Raw genomic sequence first — 18454 nt, 5'->3', positions numbered from 1 at the left:
GGCACACCAAGTAAGTTCATTAACGTGAATGAGGTGTTCCTGAAGAGGAGCCACTCATCGGGGACCGCCTCATGCCTCGAGAACCCCTCTCAAAGCCTTCTTATCGTTGCTTTAACACGCCGTTACATGCGAGGAACAGTGACTCGGCTCGTAGTGTACGTAGAAAGTAATTCAACGGTGGAGTTTTCTAATCTGCTTGCGCGCGGGATCGTCACGCTTCGAACAATATTTATCGAGTTATCGACGTCCAAGTGTTTGAAAGTGGCGATATATATGTACGTATAATCTTGAACGGTGAGTAACAAACATGATTCCTTCGTTCAATTTGGATTCCAACGCGAAACGAACGATTTAATTTCGCGTTTGCTATTTTCGATTCAAAAGATAGAAATTCCTCGTTCGTTGCCTCTGTCGAGTTAAATAAAATTACTCGCTGATCAAACGTTGGCCCATCTTCGAGATAAAGCGCGGATAAAGACGATGTATGGAAAGCATGGGAAGCTTTCGTTGGTGAACGAACTCTCTTTCGAACGAGAAACTTTTCTTCCGAATAGAATTTCGAGGAGGAAAGTTTTGCAAACGATCGCGAAACGATTCGGTCGAAAATAAAAGTTTGAGCTTGTAAGGCAGCCGCCCGGCGGCGCTTCCTTCTCAACGCGTTCTCGATTTAATTTTAGCACTTACGGACTCAGTCCACTCTCGAGTTCCATCGAGATGAAGCGAGCTAGCTTCACGCGTGATTTTACGCGAGATTTTTTTACTGCGTCTTGATGCTTGATGTTTCCGGGTAGGACGATACGATACGCAACGTAATCCAAATATTTTCTTTACTTTTTCTCAAGTGTTTGTCGTTATTATTCTCGAGTGTTTGTTACGCGTTGTTGTTCTTTGAAAAACCTAGGTAAAAAAAAATAAAAGTGACGAACGTGATTATATATAAATTCGTACACACTTCGTGTTCTTATGGTCCAAAGTTGGGTGAACGCGTTGTACCATTAAAGTTTCTCTTCGTTAAAAATTTCTATCCTTAAAAAAACTTCAGTTTGCGCGAAAGATTATTACGCGCTTTTAATTCGTGTAGATGGGCGTAATTTCTATCTGCGTTTTATTGGTGAAGATACGCCGAAAAGCCGTGGCCGAGTACAAGCGTGGTCCAAGAATATCCTCGTTGCTCGAGGCACGCAAGGGCAGCCAAAAGTTCAACATCCTCGACGAAAGCAACGTTTGCTTTTCCCCTAAGTACCTCTAATCACTCTGCAAACGTTAAACACGAAATTCATGGTATATCCTCGTCGTAAACCACTTTTAACCTCCGAAACCTTCGAAATCGAAAGGTATATCTCGTACCCGTTTACCAATTATAATACACGAAAATGTCGCCAAACCGATATTATACGATCTTATCAAACGCGAAATTTTCACTTATTCGCAAATTCGATCCCGAATAATCGAGCTAATTTGAACCATTGTCGTAAACATCATCGTCGAGCTGTATCTCTTCGACTTAATTTCGACTGTAATATCGAATCGGTCGATTTTAAAAGTTAAACGAATTGTCTTCGCGTTCACTTCGACTTTATTGGTGTACAATTCCGTTTTACGATGCGTCTTTGGGAAAACGTGTCACGTAGCATCGAAATCGTTGGATCAAATAATAATGATTAAAAGAAAAAAAATAAAAAAGAAGAGAGAAAAAAGAAAAGCGGCAAAGGAAAAAGGGTTTGAAAAAAATGGGGGGAAGGGGGTTGCGCGTTATTCAGTCGACAATCAGCCGCGATGCAAATTACGGGTATTCATAACTTAACGCTACCGACCGCTTTTAAGCGAGCGTTAAAGCTGCCCTCGGTTTTATTTCACGCCGCGTAATCCGGTTTGCCGCGTGCACGTGCCGCGTTTTTTTTTTTTTTCCTCCCTCGTAAATTTTCGCCAAATGATTTTTCGCGCCGTGGAAATCATTCGCGCTGTTTCGACGCCGGCTTTGTAAGCCCGATGAATGGGATAAATTGAAACCTTTCCAACATCCGAACTCCCCCCCCTCCCCTCCGTTAATGCTCTTTCTCACCTTCCTGTGATTAATTTGTTTCATTAATTGGTAGCTGATACCGAGTACTGTTTTTCCTCGAAACTGATACATTTATATATATATAGGGGAGGCCAGTCAATTAGTAACGATTTCGATATCGTTTTATCAAATTTCTTTTCATCGTGTTAAATCATTTTTCCGTATAGAAAAAATGAGAACTGTGCTTTGTCGAAACTCTATTATCTCATCTCGCGTCGCTCCATCGTCATAATCGATAAATATATTTTCAAATTAGCAAAGAAATTCATTCATCGATTCATTCGAGCAAATGTTTTTCGCAAAATCGCGCGTTATCCGTTTAATATCTCCGCGGAGAGAATGTTAGGCGTGAAATGAATTCTTTTGATTCAACTAAAGGCAAACCGTTATTAATCGAACCCAAACTCGTGTAAACCTCGTTTCGTCATCGTTTCGACAAAATGGCGCACAAATTAGAGCGCTGCAGCATCTCTGCCGCGCGAAAAATATCGAGATCGCGCGCGTCGCCTTGGATCTTCTTATCCATAGGAAGAGAATCGTTGGTTGGAAGAAAGTGGAGGGAATCGCGAGTTCCGGTGTGAACGCGCGCGAAGTTTACCAACACCGGAATCGTCCTATTTGGGGCGAAAATAGAGCGCTTTTCGGCTGTCTCCTTCCCTCTCGCCTTGTACGTGCGTTCACCCTCGTTCGACCTAAGAATATCTCGTTGGAGGACAGCGCAGCATGGAGCGAGCCTTTTCTTGCTCTGTAATCGGCGTCAAGCAGTGAGATGTAGCCGACCAAACTGCCGCTGTGTTTCCATTCCTGTCAAATATACTTAAAGGGGACCGCGACTCAAAGGGAAAGTCATCTCGAACTGGTGGTTTTATTTCGGTGATATTATTCCACATACACTCTCGCGCTACAAATTTTCGTGAAATTTCGCGCCAAGTGTCGAAGTTCAATAAAAGAAATCCTTAACTCGGGGGAAAATATTCGTTTAATCGTCGATTGCTTATAAAACACATCGGGCGAATATTAATGTAAATAAGAATAAAGTACAACGTGATTGATCGATGAACGTGAGTTTCAACGATCGAAATGTGTGCAAAGCATACATACGCGGTGCCAAAACGTACTTGTCACGGATTTTGGCGCGCTTGTAAATCCATCTTTCTATCCAATTAATATCGAGGAACAAAAGGATCGAAGAGGAAGGATCGAAGAGGCAAAGAGCGTGCATCGAAGTCTGAGTTCTCGAAGGAACTTGCCCTCATCGCATCCGGTGAGCCGAGCGGAAGAAGCACGAGCGTTGAAAAATTATTTTTACCCCGGGAATCGGTTTCGACGAGCCGTGCGTGACTCGGTCCAAAGGCGGTCCGGAGCCTGAAGAAGATGGGCCAGTGAAAATTCATTGCTCCCCTTTCCGGTTGTCCAACGATCGAACAAATGTCGAGGATGCTGCGGCTCGAGCTGGTGGGACTCGTGTTGCTGGCCTGCACCCAGATACTCACGGAGCATCGCAATATTTACGAAACAAGATCGCTGTACGGTTATCGGTCCAAGTTTCTCGATCCCCCCGAACGGTTCACCAGAGAGGTGCGAGTGAAACAGGGTCGTTTACGAGGAATCGTCGTGCAGCCGAGGACCAATCACGATCTACAGCCCGTCGATGTTTTCCTGGGTGAGATTCGCGGTCGAAAATAATAATTTTCCCGCATCCGTTCGATGGAACGATACAACGATAAATTAATTTCGTACAAAGACACAGATTGAAGTGTGTTCACGATTTACGGTCAACGATTTGTATATTTCGAAATAGAAGCATCTCCATTAGGAAATCATCATCCAAATAGGAAAAATTGTTATATACAATAGCTATGCAACATCCATTATCGCGTAATTCAAAATAATACAATAATTCTCGTTGTATCGTTCATCGTAATCAACGTGGATTCGATTCATTCATAAATCTGATTTATAGAAAAGACGAATATGAACGAAAAAATTATAATTACGCATATAAATATCTTTAATCCCAAATTACTTTCAATTAACTTTCTCAATTTGGAGCTTAATTTTGAAAAAAAGAAAAAGAGAAGAGAAAAAAGAATCTAACAAGTCTCTAATCGATATCCTTCGCACGTTCGAAAAATTTTTGGAAGCAGAGAGAAAGAAAAATGAGAGAGCAGAAGAATTCTCGAGTCAATCAGGGCTATTGGAACTTCCCTCGCAATCATCGCTTAACGTAGAATGTAGAAAGCTTCAAAGTTTCCAGGACCAATCGTGTGACGGATCGAAACCCGCCACCAGACTGGTAACGATAACACTGGGACCGGCGCGATTTCAGTTTCCGGATGCCGATACGGCGAACTTTGCCCAGGAGAGGGTGAAACTTTCCTCGCAGCTGCATCAGCCTCTTCTTCTTCTTCTCCGCTTCTCTCTCTCTCTCTCTCTCTCTCTCTCTCTCTCTCTCTCTCTCTCTCTCTCTCTTGGCGATATTAGCCACGATATATCCGCGCTTCGAGGATCCCGATACGTCAAAGGTTCCAAAAGGAGAAGCGTGCAGGTTATTTCGGGAACAGACGCCTCCCCTCCCCTCCCCTCCGTTTCTCTCGGTCGCGTGTTCCTGTGCGCATTCGCTGGCGAAGCGGAATCAAGCGGAGTTGCTAGTTTCTCGAGTTCCTCGAGATCCTCTCGCATTCCTTGCCATCCACCGCTCCGTTTCTCGAGCGTTTCCGCGCGTGTGGATACGCTTCTGTTTAAGCGAGGAATGGCGGCGAAGGAAAGGCTAGGATAAATTAAGGATAGGTTAAGGTTTGTCGAGCTTTTAAATTCGGATACGAACCGATTCTAAAGTTGGGCTACTGTTCTTTTTTTCTTTTCTTTTGTTTTTTTTTTTTTTTTCACAAATGCTCGATTCTCTAGAGAGTCGCGCGAGAAGTTCGACGAAGAAGCGCGTGTGTCTTTAAATATTGCGGATGACGAGATGTCTTTTCTTCTTCTTCTTTTTTTTTTCCCAAATGTTCGACTCGAACAGAGTCGCGCGAGAAGTTCGACAAGAAGCGCGTGTGTCTTTAAATATTGCGGATGACGAGATGCCTTTTCTTCTTCTATTTTTTTTTTTCTGAGATCTTTTTAAAACGTCGAGCTATATACTTTATATATAGCATAATGACTAGCATGGCAACGCATTAAATTTTAATATCCTCATTGTGCTCGTCTTTCTAACGTGCACGTTACGGAAACAAAATTGCATCGTATCAAATTATTTTGGAATTACAAGAATAATCTTAATTTGCTGCTGATGGAAGCGTGATTAAAGCGCGATTACATTAATTAAAGGGATGGATCGAAGTTAATGAAGAAATATGCCTTTACTCCTCTGAGAATCGAAAAGGGTTCACCGCGTACAAAAATACGAATTTCAACCGCTTACAGTTGGTTGGTTCGAAACCGATCCTGCCGCGGTTTTCAGGTTAAAAACGGATGATCTCCGGTCGCTGTAATTGCACGTTTCGAATCCCGAGATGTTTGCAATCAAATTTTTCAATCTATATTTGCTCAACGGGGCGATACTAATATTTCACGAGAGGAGGAAGCGATCTGAGAATCCAATTTACACGGAATCGGGATAAAGTGGATGAACCGTGATCCTTGGACTCTGCCAAACAAGACTGTGCGTTAACGCGTCGAACGAACAAATATAATCTATTTAATCGACTTACTCGCGATGAAATTTTGGAGTTAGCCTCTTATCGAGGCAATTTTTCAAACGAACGAAATTATCCAGAAATTGTTCAACTAAATTAAGAGAAAATAACGATTTAACTACAATTATTTATTTTCTATAATAACTAAATTAAATCAGACTAGCGATTCTTCTTTAAGAAAATTCCTAATTTTTAAAATCTTCTTCGAAATTTGAATATTTTCATTTTAGTCTCTGAACTTTTTTACCTAAATTTTTTACTTAAACTTTTTCTCCAACTTCCAAGTCCAACTTTTTAAAAAAGTTTTCCCAGGAAGGGGGGAAAAAAGTTGTCGATAACCCCCTTCGAAAAAATTCGATACACCCTCAAACGAAACGGGCTGCTCGTGTTTTCAGGAGTACCGTACGCGGAACCTCCGGTCAATTTCTTGAGATTTTCGCCACCGAGATCGCCGGAGCCGTGGCGCGGCACAAGAGAATCGCAGGAATTTGCACCCGTCTGCCCCCAAGTGGTGCCAAAATTGCAGGACGAGATGAAGCCGGTCAGATACGAGTATCTCGAGAGGCTGCTGCCGTACCTGAAGAACCAGAGCGAGGACTGTCTCTATCTCAACATCTATACGCCCCATCAAGCCGAAGGTAAGCGGACTGAGATTAATTGTTTCGAAGATCGGTGACAGTTCGTGATCGAGTTCCCGCTCGGTTGGGGAGCAGCATCTACTTCAGCTTCAACGACGACTCGTTCTATCGATCAACTCTGTTAATGCAGTTTGCTACTACGATCGCTCGGAAAATACACGGGAGAAGCTCGATGTTAAAAATAAATACGATGGAATCTGCGCTCCCGCGAGTAAATCGCGTGCACCAGGAAAATTAAAATAGATTTCTAAATTGCAGGATCGTCGTAGGTAACGATTAAGGAACTATTTTACAATAATAAAAAATCTTAAATGAAAAATCTAGAGAGAAAATTGTTGTTGCTTAAAATTAAATATGCCAAAAAAAAAAAAACAAAAAACTGTTTCTTTAAACGAATGGGGAGGATTTAAGAGATTATGTAAATAAATAAGAGGGGAGTTAACAAATTTCGCTAGCATCCTATGGTTAATCAAGTATTAAAATGTCAGATCAAATGGGGATCGATATAAAATTTACGATCGCGAAGAATATATATCTCTCTCTTTACGATCCTCGTATTATGGCTGTTAGGTAATGCCGAAGAAGGATTCGCGACCACGATAATACCGTGGACCTGTGTGAATATTTAGATCGCGAAAAGATAAAAAGAAGGGAGGGAAATTCGTAGCTGTAAACAGGCGTGATCCAAAGCCGTTTTATTCTTGACTCTTTGCCAGGAAAATAAAAGGGGCGGAGTGTTCTACGGAGCGAAAAACCTTTACCTAAAAGACAATTAGAGAACAGGATACTTTTAGCCGCGTTTCATCTACTTTCGGTGTAGCCCAATTTCGTGTCCGTGTTTAACTTTCTCCACGTTCAGATTTTGACTTTTGTACACTGTCCTGTCTTCTTAAATCCGTGTTTAATCCGTTCTTGGCAATTAATCTCGGTGAACGAAAACGGTTTCCATCATCCATCTAGTTCTGGATAATAATATAAATAGAAAGAAAAAGAAAGAAAAAATCGCGAAAGGCAAAAGCTTGCAGATTCATTTTTGAACGAAAACGATATATAACGTTATATTCATTTTCAAAACTTGTATTTTCGAAACGAGTCTTTACGGCATTACAGAGAGAATTTTTCATTTATAAACGCGTTTTGATATATCTCTGTTGACTGGACAATGAAAACAATAAATAAAATGTACGGATTTAGCTGAACGAATATATTTAATTATACGTAATTACGCGTGTCTGTTTACAAAATATTTGATATGTGTGTATCGAAGATAAACAAATACGAACTATGAAATAGTGATGCTGCTGGCAACATTCGATGATAAAACTACAAATAAAATTTCAGTTAAATAAAATTTAACAATTCTATAACAATTTACCTTGCTTCGATATCGAATATTTCCAGAATTTCTAGATAATTCCAAACTTAATCAAAGCCAGGTCATCAATTCGCTTCTTTCTCTTCCTTTCTCGTCCTTTTTACGAAACTTTTTTCTTCTTCTTTTTTTTTTTTTTTTTGAATTTTATCTCTTCTTTCTTGATTGCGATACATTCATATTTTTTCGGTTTATTAAAAAGTGAAAAAAAAAAAAAATAAAAAATGGAAAAGAGAGTCAAGTCCATGAGATTTCTGCCGATTCAATCACGGTTTTCCGGGATTGGCCCAGTGCGGTTGGTTACACGAAATACGCGCATTCGGACGATACCTTTTGTCGACAATTTTGTTGCATTCACGAGCGTGATAGATGCATCAAATGCACGCGTTGTTTTCGCTGAAATGAATCGAACACGCGCGTAACATTTTATTCGACTACATTTCACGATTCTGTATATCCGTTATATCCGTATTATCATACGAAACGGTCCCTTCGAATCGATACTTAACTATCTTCGATAAATAATAAGAAATAACATTCAATTTTTCCCATCGAAATCCCATTAGAAGCGCGATATTAGAATTTACGATAAAGGAAGTTGGTCGTTTCGCTTTGAACTTTATATTTGATTCCCTCACGATTTCTTTCTTCAAGTTGAGCGTATGTATAGCAGGACGCATTATTGATAAGAAATATTTCAAAAGCTTCGCGCGAAAGAAACCCTGAAATCGATCGTTATCGAACACGTTTGTGCGTAGAGTAAGAGAGACAACGAATGGAAATTTAAAAAGGCGCAGAAGAAATAAAAGTTTGTTTATGCATATAAAATAATTTTTTTTTTTAGTTGACGATAGACTAATCGAATTTTTAACTTTATTTTATTTATACGTTTCTGCATCGTTAAGTATATAATTTAAAATATATATATTGCATGTTAATTATTCGAATTTACTAGTTCGGTATTCTATTACGAAATCATTACGAATTAATTTATTAAATATTTCATAATTAATACGTTCCAAATTTATTTTCAAATTTCGATGATTTGAAACGTGGTTAAATATTTACGAACAAACTATTCGCTAACCGAAAAACAAAAACGAAGAGGAAAATTAATCCCGGATCCCGAAATACGAACATCATATAAATATTTCTATTCTTCTATAAATATAATAGTATAAATTCTATAAAATTAAACGAGGAAAAAGAAACCCATTTCCATGGATCCAAACCAAAAGAGACGAATATATTTAACCGAATCGACAAACGTGGATCGGATAACGATAACAAAGGTTGACGATTCTTGCGTGCTCGATAGCTCGTGTTCGTGCACCCCTACTTTTCCTACTTGGCCGAAGCTAATTAAAAGTAATCTTGCGCGTTTGCGACGAGCCGTTAATTAAGGGAGGAAAAACGCGGAAGCCACGGCACCCGATTATACCCTCGGGGATTACCAGAGATTTTCTTCCCTCTGTTCCTCTATCAACGTCATTGTTTCGCTCCCTTTTCCTCTAAATTCACCTCGCTCCTTCCTCTCGGATAGAGAAGCATAAAAATTAACCAAAAGACAAGGCAGATCTTTTATATATATATTATTATAGTGCATTGTACTCGCGCCGTGAACCTCTTTTCCTCCTTAGAGAGGCGAAAGATGATAAGAGTGTGGTTATCATGACGATTTATACGTGTGTCCTATCTCTGTGTTTTAAAATTCATCAAAATTTTCTTCTCGACGCGAAAAATATTCGTGGAGGATCGGGAGGAAGATCGCAACGGATATATCGAGGGGATAGGTCTAGTTGATTGGCCAGGGATGAATTAACCTGTGGAATAAAGCACCAATCGAGAGAAGCGGCGAGGCCAAATAATTTTCCATCCAAAGCCAAACATATTTATCAACCGTTCCGGAAGAAAGATTCGGAGGGGTTGTTGGCGGAGTTTCGTAATAAGGGATCATAAATTATACCCGTTATCTGTCCCAGTCAGGGGCTAATGAACGCGAGATCGGACTCCTCGTGATTTTAAAGAGCCCCAAATTTGACTTGGAAATTATCCATCTCCATATTTGTTTCTCCGTGGATCGTGGAACGTGGCTACTAAGGAAATTCTTCGATGATCGATAATTTCGAGGCACGATTTCCATGAGTCTATCAAAAAAAAAAAAAAAAAAAAAAAAAAAAGAGAAAAATTCTTCGATAAATCCTTTCCAATATTACGAACAATTTACGATTTCTATTTACGATTTTCATCTCCGTATAAATATATTAAAGTTGGACGCAAGAAAGAAGCAAAGGAAGAAATAGAAGGTCCATAGATCGTTTGGAGAAAATACGAAAAGGCCGATGAAAGATGCGGCACCGTTGCAAATAAATTGGAACCGTCCGGCCACGGGTTAGGGGGTCTGTTCTTGGGAAGATATATACGCCCTCTTAAATACTAGGAGCGACGCTGGACTGGAAAGGGTGGCGGAGAAAGCCGCTTTGAAAGAGCCGGGCTCGCGTCTCGCCGATAGGGCACCCCGCGGTCCTTGAAAATATCGGGAAATTCATTAATGCCCGATCCGCGGCCCGTGGTCAAATAAATTTTATCGGTCGGATGAAATTTACAACGGCACCGGTCTTGGTAACCCTGCTGCTGCTGCTGCTGCTTTTCCACGATTTTCTTGTGTCATCGGAACATTGCGGTCCTTCTTCTGACTTTCTGCTTCGCGAAAAGAGGTATATCTTCTTTATGGATGTGCTTTTTCTTTTTTGTAAATAATTACTGAAAAATGTGATCGACTCTTCTAATATAATTTCTTTACAGAGATATTTATTTACGAACAGGAATCAGAAAGAATGAAGAAAAAAGAAAAAAAAATTCCCAGCCAAATTTCCTTTTGACATGAGAATCTAGCTGCATTTCAAAAAATAAACGAACCGATGCGAATCACGTTTGAAAGTCCACGGTTCGTACGCCGTCCGATATCTCTCCCTTTTTTCCCCTTTCCCGAATATATGTATGTATATTCTCCATTTCAGTTCATCGATATAATGATTAGCGAGCATTTCGGGATAGCAGGTGGCACAGCGTCGGTTCCAGTTTTTTTCCACGCAAATTTCGTACACGATCCACGATCCCATTCGCTCACGTTCTCCGGCAACGAAAGATACTAATTTTTACGTGTAACTTCGTTCCGTGCCGACGAATGACACGGTCTTGATCCCCAAACCACGTATCCACGCCCGAAACAGCGTTCGCAGTTCCTTTTGCGTATGGAAACGCATTATCCACCGTCAAACGCTACCACGTAGAGATCACGCTGGCGGAATAGTAAAAATTTCAATTCCATACCACGTCAACAGGTATTAGCGATCACGTTCCTTTAGCTGTTTGTTTGTCAAACAACCGCGCGTTTTATCAAATATTTTTGATTTAACCAACAACTCTTTGCCTATTTTTTCCTCAGATCAACGTTCGAATATTTGTAAAATGTTTTTAAATATTTCTTTCTCATCTTATATAATAATTTGTTTCTTTAAGGATCTTTAAGCATCAAATTACTTCATTCATTCATTCATTCACGTAAATTTAAATTAAGATTTGTGTCCGCATAACGATATAAAAATTAACATTGCAATCAGAAAAATATTTCGTAAGGAAGTTTCATTTTCTCTCGAGGAACTTTCGATCGTATCGTAGATCAATTTTTTAGCGAAGCACAAATATTTCGGGTAAATGTTCCTCGAGTTATCGTTTCTGTAAATAACCGTTCGATCTCTCTCTGTATTTCGAGGTTTTCGGGCGGAAACAATCGAAGGATAAAGGAAACTTCCCATTGGTCGATATGATTTCGTTTTTTTCGTGGGAGCCTAACGAAAAAAGGAGGCCGAGGCTGAATCGGTAGAAGAAGTTGGCGAAGAATAGTTGTCAGGTGCGCGAGCGGAAACACGTCGATCCGGTCGATTCCCTTCACGTTTACGGATTTCCGTCGAATTCAATTTCTTCGTTGGCCTTAATCCTTCCCGCTCCCTGATCCCCTTTGTCCACCACCGGAGTATCGGAGTCCCGTAATCCCGTAATCGGAGCCGGGGACAAATTTAAGGCGCCGCCAACGCTCCGACAAATTTCGTTTCCCCGCTATTTCACGTGTACTTTGATCCTTCCATCCGCCTGCAAACCTTGTCCACTGCCTTTCCCGTTACTTAACAACGTTTCTCAGCAATCTCATTTATCCTCGACGCTAAACTTTTACGCAAAGTTTTCGCGTAAAATCTTTTGTTTCTTTCTTTCTTTCTTTCTTTACGCGTGTGTATGTAGGGAAACGTAATTAATTGATCGATAATTGAATTTTATCACGAGAGAATTAATCAGGGAGCGTAGAACGTTTGTCCGGATGGATCGGAGTTTTGAGGTCGAGGATAATCCGAGAGGGAAACGTGTGCTCGAGTAGCACTCTCCGAGCTTTTGTACCAGAAGCTTCGTACTACCGCGAGCTTCCACCGAGATCAATTTCTTTTCTACCGTGTTTAATCCGACACCTGAACAACTCGTGCTGAAACTTGCACCCCCTTCGTTCCCTTTCTTTCTTCCTTTCGTTGCGTCGATCATTACAACAAGTGTTTGATACTTGGATCGCAAAGTTTTCGCGCGTCGAGAGACGAAACAAGCCATCCGTTTTATTCCCCCTTCTCGTTCACGAAACGTTCACGAAATCTCGAAAAATAATGGAAATATTAAATATGTAAATTTCATTTAATCCCCATTATGCTCTTGCTTCGCACTTTTCTCGATTAACGCGAAATTAGCGATTAACACGAAAATCATAGAGAATCGCATAGAGATTAATTTACCACGAAACGAGAAGAAGTGATTGGATTCATCATGATCGTCATAGTCGTCGCAGGGGGGTGGGTTTGAATGAAATTTCACGGCTGTCTTTCCCTCCATCGATACTAACTAATTAATAGTAAATCAGTCCGGGTGGATAATGGATGGGCTCGTTTTACCATGGATGGGGTCGCGCGCGTTCGCGTATCGCGAATAACACGGCGTGCTCCATGTCGAGCCGATAACGTCGTTATCAGTGCATATGGGTTTCATGGGTCCACGTGCGTTTGTCATATCTGCAGCCGCGACGCGGACGAGGGGTTGGGGGTTTCGGAAGAGGGATCGGACAAGGGAAGAGGAGAATAGTGGCCGTTCAAGCATCTCCACTCCGTCCCCTATTTCCTCCGCCTGCACCCGTTCATTCGTACACGGGATTTCCAACGTGATTTCCAACGTGCGACGATCGATATTAAATCTGGAAAGATCTTTCACGCTTTTGCGCATCGTGAAAATCGCGGGGAATTCGAATCACCTGTTGTTTTTTCCTCGTTAAACGACGAAAAGGTAAGTTCGCGCGCCCGAAAGTTTTCTCCCCTGCTCGGACTAATTAAATTAGTTTGAACCTCTCGACAAGATTTTAACCGTAGTCCACCGATTACGCGCTTCCTCGTTCTTCTCAGCTATAATCGAGTTTTAACAGTTTTAAGTTTTAATAGTTTTTCTTAGAAATCGCGTGCTCTCTCGAAAAGGAAACGTGGAGAGCAGCCTTTATTTTTATCGATTCTCTGGTTCGAGTTTCGAGAATATTCGCAACGCTTTCGCGCGCGGTCGAAGAAGATAGCACGATGATAGAGAAGGTATCTGTTCAAATAGATCGGAAACCCGAAGATTCCTCAAACGGGAATTGAAAATCCACAGTAAGACAGTCGTTCATATATCATTGGGATGCGGACAAAATGAAACTTGCCGCGGTAGATAAAGCGTTCGATCCGGGGAAAGTATTTTTCAATTCGGCCAATAACATTCGCGCGCTCTTATAATACACTCGTCCATCATATTCGAGCATAAATAAATTCACCTAGTATCTCATCCCGCTGAAAATATCTTGGTATCTATCTGTCTATCTATCTATCGAATACATTCGTTATTTGAAAACCATAAACGTACGCCGTATTAAATCCGCAATGGCGTGGGCGAAAGCTTAAAAAAGAAAGGAGGAAAGGAAAGAAAGACGAGGATATCGCCAGATTGAACGGTATTCGCTCTTCGATTTTCCTCGTTCAAGGTAACAGGTGAGAATGTAGAAAGAATTACACGGGCAGCGATGTTCGCTTGGAAGAATATCTGATCGTCGTGAAGTTAGTCCCGTTAGTGGCGTTATGGGATCGAGGCGGAAATTGGGTTTGTTAAGCGAGGAAGCCGTGCGTCTCGTCGCATCAGCCAGGATACCTGCACGCGTTCCTTAAAAGTCTAATGGTTCGTGTCGCGAAACTTGTTTTTCTTCTTTCCTCGTTCCTCGTTACACGGTGTACCACCGTTCCACCCACGTTGTCGAATAACGCGCATATTTACAGGCAGCCATTTTTGCCGCGCTTACGTGTCGTGAATTTCGACCCTTATTGGAAAAATCCTGTTATCCCCGGCCATCCTGCAAATTCGCATCCCGCAAAATTGCCACGACTAAACGTTACTTGGAGAAGCTTTTTTCAGGAAATTGAAAGAATCGGGAGATCAAAGGTCGTGGAAAGCACACAACTATCGATTAATTAATCAAAGAATCGCGTAACCCAATAGTCGTTAAGGAGAGGGGAAGAAAGAGAGAAAAAGAAAAAAAAGAACGACTTTCAACGAGCTTTCAACCGCTATATATAAAATTTGTCTAATGGTTCGAAGGAGGAGCAGGGTCGAGACTCCCTTCTTCCTTTCTTTCGCGCTCTCTTTCCTCTATTTCCACCACGATGCCTCCGCCCTCTCGCCCAGCGGCTGACCTTTCTTTCCTTTTTTTCCCTTTTTCTCTTCCTTTCCACTCCCCCGCATCACCGACCAACTCCCTACGCCCCACCGTCCCTTCGCCACCGACGGCTTCTTCCTTTCTCGCCGAGTGCGCCCGAGAGTTTGAAAGAACTTAAAATAAACGACGCGGCCCCGGCCACCACCGTTTCTCTCCCTTCCCGACAATACTCTCCCCGCCCGACTCTCTTTCTTCCGTCATTGTTGCTTCTTGCGAGCCTCCAAACTTTCGTCCTCGACCGCGCGATTCCTGTGTCGTCCACTCTCTTTCCCGACTACTCCCTCCATTCTTCCCCTCGATCAACGATCGCATCGATCGCGCACCACGATCATTTCCATTTATGAATATCCTAACGAGTTCCTAACTTTTTAATACAGATCGTTGCAAGAAGAAAAAAAGTACGCATACGGAAGGGAACGTGGAAATCGTTCTTCCTCCAGATTTCAACAGATTTCCCATGGGCGTGAAATTTTAAGGAAGAGCAACGGAAAGTATCTAGTTTTCGCGAACGCGTATCGATCTTTCCTTTTCTGCCTTTTGTCCACCGACTAATTCGAGAGCGACTTCCGTCTCTTCGACTCCCCTTTTCTTTCTTTCTTTAGAAAACGTTCGTTAATTAAATTAGAGCTCAACCGGAATCGCAGCTCATTAACAATGGCGGTTAATAGCGGTTCAAGGGCACCGTCGAAGATTTCCGCGTCTCGAAGAGATGGACTCGAAGAGTGACGGAACTCGACGACATCGATGGACCAGCCGGTGAAACCAAACCCCCGCCGGGATTCGCGGCTATTTGCATTCCCTATCTCTGTAGTTAATCGTTGCTCGATAAACAAGCGTGTCCGTGCTCCGGTTGGCGCAGTCCATCGAGATTAACGCGAACTATATACACGGTGGCCGGTTTTCACCCATCCACCTGTAATCGGTTACGGTATTGTGCGTGTTCAGATTGTTTTCCATCTACGTCATCGCGGGCCCCGTTCCCTCGCGATGGAAAGTCACAGATATTCAGCTTCCTTTTGTCGTCTCGAATCCTAATTCTCCAAACTTGTGTTTTAATTCCTCGATCGAACTCTCCAATTTGAAACTTTTAATGTTTTAATCGCAATGAGTAAAAGAAGTGAGATATCGCAAACTCGAATGAATTCCAATGATTGAATATCTCGATCATTATTCCTCTCGCGTTACTCTGGTTTCGTGGTTGCTATTCTGTATTTGGAGATAATGTTCAAATTGTTTTTCACCTGTACGTCATCACGGGCCCCGTTCCCTCGCGATCGAACCGATATCCAGCTTCCTTTCGTCGTTTCGAATCTCAATTCTCCAATTTGAAATTTGTTTGTTTTAATCGTAATGAGTAAAAAGACGAAATGAAAGTTCGAGAACTCGAATGAATTCCAATAATTCCGATCCCGAATATTATATTCCTCTCGCGTTATCCTGGTTTCCTTTCGTCTCTTCTCTATTCGGCTCGAGGTAATGTTCAAATTGTTTTCCATCTGTACGTTATCATGGATCTCGTTCCCTCGCGATGGAAAGTCACCGATATCCACTTTCCTTTCGTCGTCTCAGATTCGAACTCTCTTATTTGAAACTTGTGTTTTAATCGCAACAATTAAAAAGACGAAGTCGAGATTTCGTGAAGTCGAACGAATTCCGATCGAACGTCTCGAATATTATATTTCTCTGGCATTATCTTGGTTTTCTTTCGTCGTTGCTCTTCTCTATTCGATCGATATCCAGCTTCTTTTCGTCTCCAATTTCGTCTCGGATCTGAACTTTCCAATTTGATACTTGTGTTTCACTCGCAACGATTAAAAAGACGAAGTGAGATTTCGTGAAGTCGAACGAATTCTGATCGAATATCTCGAATATTATATTTCTCTGGCATTATCTTGATTTTCTTTCGTCGTTGCTCTTCTCTATTCGACCGATATCCAGCTTCCTTTCGTCTCCAATTTTGTCTCGGATCCGAACTCTCCAACTTGACACTTGCGTTTTACTCGCAAGAATTAAAAAGACGAAGTGAGATTTCGTAAACTCGAATGAATTCCAATGATTCTGATCGAATATCTCGAATATTATATTCCTCTCGCGTTATCTTGGTTTTCTTTCGTCGTTGCTCTTCTCTATTCGATCGATATCCAGCTTCCTTTCGTCTTCAATTTCGTCTCGGATCCGAATTCTCCAACTTGACACTTGCGTTTTACTCGCAACGATTAAAGACGAAATGAGATTTCGTGAAGTCGAACGAATTCCGATCGAACGAAATATTATATTCCCCTCGCGTTACCCTGGTTTCCTTTCGTCGTTGCTCTTTCCGCTACTCTATTCGGCCCGAGATAATGTCAGCAACCCAGTTTTTCAAGGTTGAGACGAATCGCGCGTTGCAGCACGGTTGCAGCTTGGGGCGCATTAATCAGAGGTGTTTCACGTTGATTAAAATCCCGGCGGTTTTCGTAGATTGAATTGTAGGATGCCGGTGCACGCTGTGCGCGCGATTCATTCCGGGGGTCGTATTAAAAATAGCGTGCACCGTCATCGCGAAATCACGAAACGCGGAATTATTAAACAGTCGATTAAAAGCATCGGGCTGGTAATGCATCACGGTATCAGAGCACGGCGAGCACCGGCCTCGTAATTACCTCAAATGGTTTTTCCAATGGGACGCGTAATTACGTTAAAGGATCGCAGACAAGCCGGAAAATTAAAAGTCGTATTAACCTCGGCCACGTGACTCGTCCAACGATCGTTAATCCTGATTAATTGAAATTCAACTTAACAGGTCGTGTTGCCGCGATACGTTCGACATTCACGTTTTCACTCCGATTTTATTCATATTAATAAGATTATTTAAAGACTCTCGAGAGATTGGTGGGTAGGATAGGAGAAAGGAGGGATTGGGATTAACTTTGACGAGAATCGTGTTTCGCGCGAGGATATATATATATAGGGTTATATGCGTCGGTTCCGTCTTAGTTATCATTCAAAGCCTCGATTTTGTCAAAACAAAAAGCGGCGGCGACGAGGGTTCAATAGTGCTCCGGTTTCTCTATAGTTGGCCACTTAATATGGAGGGAGAGCGACAAAAGCGTGCAACCGCTGCTCACAGCCTATCTACGATCGAGCAGACGCCACGATGGCGGCCAGTAACATATCGGTCGTGCATGCCACGGATTTCGGTTCATCATTATGGAAGTCTCGGAACGTGGCCGCGTCGAAGAAGCTCCGATAACGCCACCCGTCTCTCCAATATCCCCCGTCTATTCACTCGGCCGTGTTTACCCGCGGTTACATCACCGAGGATCACGTAAGGAATCACCACGCGAGCGCCCTATATAATAATAGCGTCTCCTCGCGGATTAATTTTCGTATTAAACGAAAGATCATCCGATTATATATCCCTCTCCGTTCATATTTCCCTTCCCTTTCCTCTGAAATTTTTTTACTCCTTATTTCAGAAACGATCCTCCGCCCGATCGTGGATCTGTCGTCGGCCGTGGATCGTTCACGCTGAAACAATTTCTGAATCAATCTAGAATGGTTTTTAAGAGGATTCGAGGATTCGTTTGGCGTTTGCCTCGGGGACCGTTGCTCGGCTATCGATTCCTTCAAGACTCGAATCGATTTGCTCGCTTGGACGTTCGCTCACCGTGCTTATCTCGGCCGGAAATCGGACAGGCAATTGCACATGATGGACACTTTAATAATAGAATCCGGTCCTCGTTGGGTAAATTCTATCGGCTGGTGGGTGGCCGATCCCCCCGCTAAATATCCACTTTCCAATCTTTTAATTAATTTATACCGTTTATCCCGAGTTTCATTTTATTCCCCTTTAAAAACCTTTCGAGACGGGACGATGTACGATCCAAA

The 18454-nt window shown here is 42.0% G+C and overlaps 1 protein-coding gene across 4 annotated transcripts in view; it reads left to right on the top strand.

Annotated features, from left to right (window-relative positions):
- Positions 1–734: 734 nt before the first annotated feature.
- Positions 735–18454, top strand: part of LOC122713500 — a 66197-nt gene continuing 48477 nt past the window's right edge. For 2 of the 4 annotated variants that reach the window (XM_043934036.1, XM_043934033.1), the window contains exons 1-3: positions 735–901; positions 2780–3725; positions 6150–6392. In XM_043934036.1, the coding sequence (XP_043789971.1) occupies positions 3491–3725; positions 6150–6392 (478 nt within the window). In that variant the 5' untranslated portion in view covers positions 735–901; positions 2780–3490. The remainder of the gene's footprint in view (positions 902–2779; positions 3726–6149; positions 6393–18454) is intronic. The other 2 variants (XM_043934034.1, XM_043934035.1) reach the window with 2 other exon arrangements.

Source organism: Apis laboriosa, unplaced genomic scaffold (assembly GCF_014066325.1).
Source record: "Apis laboriosa isolate Shangri-la unplaced genomic scaffold, ASM1406632v1 scaffold23_cov150, whole genome shotgun sequence".
Taxonomy (NCBI): Eukaryota; Metazoa; Arthropoda; class Insecta; order Hymenoptera; family Apidae; genus Apis; species Apis laboriosa.
This window is presented reverse-complemented; position numbering and strand designations above follow the sequence as displayed.